Below are 6,000 nucleotides of genomic sequence, written 5' to 3'. Positions count from 1 at the left end.
AAATGTTTATTGAAATTATAAGCACACAACTTATGATTGCAATCCATTAATCAATGGACTACCATCCAAGACATTTATGGAACATGTTGAAAGAATGGGTCTTAAATGTAGTCAATGATGATTATTTTTTAATTGTGGATTGCTTAAATAGTGCTTATATATATTTGATATTTTGCGTTGATTAAACGTGTTTTTGATATTTCCTATTAATTAATGTACATGTACGTATTGCTTTAATAAGTGGTAATAAGAATAGTCTTGGAAAAGACATTATTGTTAGATCATTATTGATACTTCTCATTTATAGACTATGTTGAATAGATTACTAGTGTTGTGGTACATGGAAGGAACTGTGTCATTTAAGGATATATAACCGCCATAACTCGCATTGGTAATTTATTTACCATAATATTTATGATGACCAATTTAATAAGTTAATTTGATTTATGGTGCACATTAATGACTATTTTACTAAACCACTACAGAAATTATCATATATGCCAAATGAGAGAATGTAAGATTATTTATTTAATTGTGGCCCACATGATCTGGACATGTGACATATTACTTGGTGGGTAAGTAAATAGATATCAATTAATATTATTTATTTTTTGGTCAATTTATAATTACCTTTTTGGTAATTACTTATTGGAAAAGTGTTTTCCTTTCTTATTCCTTACTTTGATGGAAAGTAGAATTATGTTACTATAAGGAAAACTGGTCCTCTCTCTGCCTTTATAAAAGTGCATATACTCCATCAATTATGTACAATTAATGATACAACACGTAAAAGTTTTATGTGTATAAAAGGCCAAGAGAGAGAAACCAGTTTCTACCTTTGCCTGTTGATCAGAGTTGCAGATTAGTTCGTGGTTAAAGGATCTAGAAGTTGGATTTAATCTCAACAAGGTTTGATATCATGAATCGAGGTATTTATATCTAACTATTTATTTATGCATTATAGATATGTGAAAATCATGAAGTTCTAAGATTATAGGATTCATATTTATTTGTGATGAATAGTTTAACACGAATAATTATAGTTTGCACTATGCGCCTGCAAAAGAGTCTTTGGCGGTCCAATTTAATGGATTGGTTTAGGTGAGTTTTGATGAATTCGGGTTCAGAGATTACAGAACACAATGATTTACAAACGCACCTGAATCGTTGCAGAGACTTGACGGGTAGTTTTGAGAGTATATTGTGTATGATGTCACATGGAATACTTGGAAGGTCGCTTTCTTCTCTTGCTGCCCGCCTTTGCTTTTTCTCTCTCCCCATTCTCTTACAGTCGGTCCGCCGACCTCTTTTCAGCGGCACAACTCACAAGGGTTTATGTTAAAACTTCAAAGGGTTTTAGGTTTTGTGATGTACGCTCTCTATACGTGTGTGTAGCCTTAAATAATTATATATGATATGAATGAATTTTTGGTAGTTTTTGTTTTTTAAGAAATTTTTCCCATAGTCATTCTAACAAGGAATATGTTTCTATTTATCAAATTCAAACATATTTATTTATTCATTCTTTAGAAATGATACTTGTAGGTTGTATTTTATTTTTATTTTTATTTTATATGTTATGTGGTATAAATTTTAATTTATTTCATTCTTAAATATATTATTATCCATTGATTTAGTAAAAATATATATATATTATTACCATGTTGCCTTTTTAATAAGAATAATGACTTAAATTTTAAAAATATATCACTACATGTGTTAAATGACTTTAAAAAATTCAATAAAAAATATAGCTGTTGAGAAAGGTGAAATATATATATATATATATATATATATATATATATATATAAATTATCAAAAAATATTATTTTTTTAGACCAAAAGCACACCGTTGTGACACTGATAGCCAATTTTTTCAAAACTCTGACGTGGTTCTTCAAAAATATTTACGTGACAAATTTGGAGAGTTGGATTTTGAAGATGTCAAAATCCATCTTTATTGAATTATTTGTAAAAGATTGCTACATTATGTGCGAGGTCAGCGGGTCTGTAACTGCAAATCTTGGGCAGAAGGGTTTGTGTTGAAACTGTTTTAGGCTATGTGAGTATGTGAAAAATGAAAAACAAAATCTCGAAGAACTGTACTTATGTTGCTTAAACTATGTTATAGAAATTTAAGATTTTTTTTTTTTTCTTCAATTGTTTCATTTAAATATTTTTTTGGTATATTTTTTAGGACAATGTTTATATCCAACTCATCCAACCTGCTGATGTAACCTAATAGATTTAAAATACATGTCCAAAAACAAAAGTTAAGTTTAAGTTAAGTATTGCCCAATTATTCAGATTTAACCTGTGAGATTTTTTTTTTTTTTCTCTATCCTTTTTCTCTCTCTAAGAAAGACCATCAAAGCGGCCACCGCATAGCCATTGACAACAATCTTTGCTCCCTTCTACATCGCTGGTTCAATAATTCAGATTGTGTTAGATTTCACACAACAACATCACAATCACCATCGCCCCGTCTCTCTGTTTTTCCACAACACCATCACAACCTTTGCTTCTCTCTCTCACCATTACCAACCCATTCCAACAACCTTACATTAATTATTCATTATCAAATATATATATATATATATATATATATATATATATATATATAGATATCCACTCACAACTGTTGCCACCACCAATTCATTCCCATTGTCAAACCTTAGCCCCAAATCTAACAAAATCAATTCATCCCCATAATCGAACCCTAACCTAAAATCCAATTCAATCTGAATTATTTAACACATGTCTGTCTTTTGAACTAAAATTTTGTTATAAAAGACTGACAAACCAACGGTGGCATGAACCAGCAATGAAGTGGTGAGCGAACATAGTTGGCAATGGGACGGCAGAGTTGAACAGAACGAGAACCGGTATTGATGGTGAGAGAAATATGACAAGAAAAAAAAATAAATAAATAAATCTCACAGCAATGGGTTAAATCCGTGGGCAATACCCAACTTAAATCAAACTTTTTCTTTTGGACATCTATTCTAAATCTATTGGGCGACATCTTCGATCATCCAACTGACACTTGCATTGTCATAATTTTTAATAGCAGTACCTTGAAATTGACTACATTCTAAATTTCTAACGAATCTAAAATGCAAGAGGTAAAGGATCAGGGTTGATTAAAAGTGGAAAGGAAGTTTTTCTCGAAACCTAAATGACATGGTGAGAAAATTTGAGGATGCAACACCCACAATCTAGAGGCTAATTCTCTAACAATTAGGAAAGGACAGAAATACTATAGCAACACGACAGATGAAGCAACATTAGGTAAAACTCCAATGGTTCAAATCTGTTTCCCCACTCAAAGAAGGCAATAACATTCACATAATCAAATAGGTCAAAATCTCACCAATTTAAGAACTGTTTTTTGCTCTGTTCCAAGCATTTTGATTTTTCTTGATGTAATCAGGGTGGGTATGCCACCCTGCATATAGTTTCTCTTTTATAATATAGCTTAATTTTTAAAATATACACACAATTACACACAATGTAAAGCATGTTTCTGATGCATCAGGGGACAAAGATCAGTATGGTCAAATAACTCTGAACCATAAAAAATTCAATACCATTAAAACCAAATTGCTAGTGGATATCAAAATAGTCATTAGTGAGAAATTTAAAAATAAATATTGTAGGAAGAAACAGTACTCCAAAACTTATATCCTTCTTTGCCAACTAGTTACGATTGGGTAAAACTGAAGTATCCACAAATAAAAACAGTTTGGAAAACTCCATATTTTCAGGGGTCACAAGGTTCCTAGACGTGTGTTCTTTAGGATCATAGATGACTATATCTCTTTCATCCATCACCATCACAATTTCACCTTTCTTTGTAACACACAACGGCCTTAAGTGATTTCGTGAAAACGTTGATCGCAGACTTCGTTTGACGACGAACAACTTAGTCCAAGAATTCATCTCACCATATTCCTTCATCACCCATACCTTAGCCTGATTCCCATCAGGCGTGCTGCAGTACAAACCAAGGCATCCTTTCACGACCATCAAACCAAATACATCCCCTTCACCTATACAAATTGGTGGTGGCATCTCTTCGAACTCCTCATTCACCGGATCGAAGAAACTTATATTTGCAAATGTTTTACCCAAATCAAGCTGGCGGCGGCCTCTGTTATTATCCTTGATGTAGGTTGAGGATTTCACAAAAAAATGACACACTCGATTCACATTAACACCAGTCTCACTCAAAATTGGATTATGAGTAAACTTTCTAGGTTGTGTCCAAGAATTACTCTTGGAAGAGAAAACCACATAAACAAATTCCTCATAATTACGGTAATGGTTGACCTCTCGGTTAGATATAAGAACCACCTTGTAATCATCAATGGAAGAATCATAACATAGTCCATATAAACAGAATTCATAACCATAAAACGGGCATCTGAACTTTTTGTACGATGTAGTGGATGGATTCCACAAAACCCACGTAGAGTTGTGGTCACCGCCGAGACCACTCAATAATACTAAACCATCGCAAGAACAATAGGATTTATTCATTGGTGAGAACAGTTTTTCAACTGAATCGTCCGAGATTTCATAGCCTGTGGAACAGAACCATTTTGTATGGTTTATCTGCCCGCAAAAGAGTCTTTGGCGGTCCAATTTAATGGATTGGTTTAGGTGAGTTTTGACGAATTCGGGTTCAGAGATTACAGAATATATTGATTTACAAGCCTGAATCGACGCAGAGACTTGACGGGTAGTTTCGAGAGTATATTGTGTATGATGTCGCATGGAATACTTGGTAGGTCGCTATCTTCTATTGCTGCCTGCCTTTGCTTCTTCTCTCTCCCCATTCTCTTGCAGTCGGTCGGCCGGCCTCTTTTTAGTTTTTAGCGGCACAACTCACAAGGGTTTATGTTAAAACTTGAAAGGGTTTTAGGGTTTGTGATGTACACTCTCCATACACGTGTGTGTGTGTGTGTGTGTGTGTGTGTACTCCTAGCCTTACCCAATGATATTGCCAAAAAAAAATTATACTCCGTATATGATATGAATTTTGATAGTTTTTCTTTTTTAAGAAATTTCTTCCTATGGTCTTTCTAACAAGGAATAGGTTTCTATTTATCAAATTTAAATATATTTATTTATTCATTCTTTAAAAATGATACATGTAAGTGTATTTGTGTGGCAAATTTGGAGAGTTGAATTTTGAAGATGTCAATAGAGATGGTATCAGCTTATTCCTCTCATAGCCAAATTTTTTATGTAGTCAGGCCTTTTAACAGTTTCTTTTTAATACATATAGTCGGCCTCCTAAAGTGTGTAAGGTTCGAGCCTTGTCTTGAATCTCTTGATTCTGATGTACAGAAAGTAGATGTTTAATCCCAATTTAGTCCATCTCACCTTTCACTAATTTTTTATTTTATTTTTTTCCACGACCTCACTACATTTTTCCTAATTTTCTTTAATTTTTTCCTAAATCATGACCTCACCACATTAAATCAATAAGGTACCATTCCATTTTCAATACTCTCTTTTGGAATAAGTATATGAGAGATTTAGCTTACCTTCTAACCCAAAAAAAAAAGTATATGAGAGATTTTTTATTCACTAAGTCAATCAAATTTGAATATCATATGATTCATATTTACTTTGGCATAATGATGCTAGTTTTTTATTTAACAAAAAAAAAAAAAAAAAAAAAAAAAAAAAAAAAAAAAAAAACCTCGATCTTTATGTCTACATAATATAAATTGATCACAAAATCTCATGTAAAAAATTATTTTATATGCAAACAAAATCATATACCTTTTGTATTTTATTTAAATTTTTTTTTTAATTCTCATATGTTATATATGGTATGGATTTTTATTTATTTCATAATTAAGTTTATTCATAAATATCATAAAAAGTATAATTACTAAGTATTTTTAATAACTTCATTGACTCAGAACTCATGAATAAGTTATCACTTACATTAAATAATCTTCAAAAATTTGCTTAAAATTTATT

The 6,000-nt window shown here is 31.8% G+C and overlaps 1 protein-coding gene across 1 annotated transcript; it reads right to left on the bottom strand.

Moving 5' to 3' along the window:
• Positions 1-3,699: 3,699 nt before the first annotated feature.
• On the bottom strand, positions 3,700-4,779 carry LOC132301377 (F-box/kelch-repeat protein At3g23880-like). The gene has a single exon (XM_059798635.1). It carries the CDS (start codon positions 4,777-4,779, stop codon positions 3,700-3,702), a length of 1,080 nt encoding a protein of 359 aa, XP_059654618.1.
• Between the last annotated feature and the right edge of the window lie 1,221 nt (positions 4,780-6,000).

The sequence above is a fragment of the Cornus florida genome, unplaced genomic scaffold (genome assembly GCF_030987335.1).
Source record: "Cornus florida cultivar Cherokee Brave unplaced genomic scaffold, ASM3098733v1 CherokeeBrave_3.0.0_Hap2_Chr03, whole genome shotgun sequence".
NCBI lineage: Eukaryota > Viridiplantae > Streptophyta > Magnoliopsida > Cornales > Cornaceae > Cornus > Cornus florida.
Note: the sequence above shows the minus strand (reverse complement) of the source record. Positions and strands in the feature narration are given on the sequence as shown.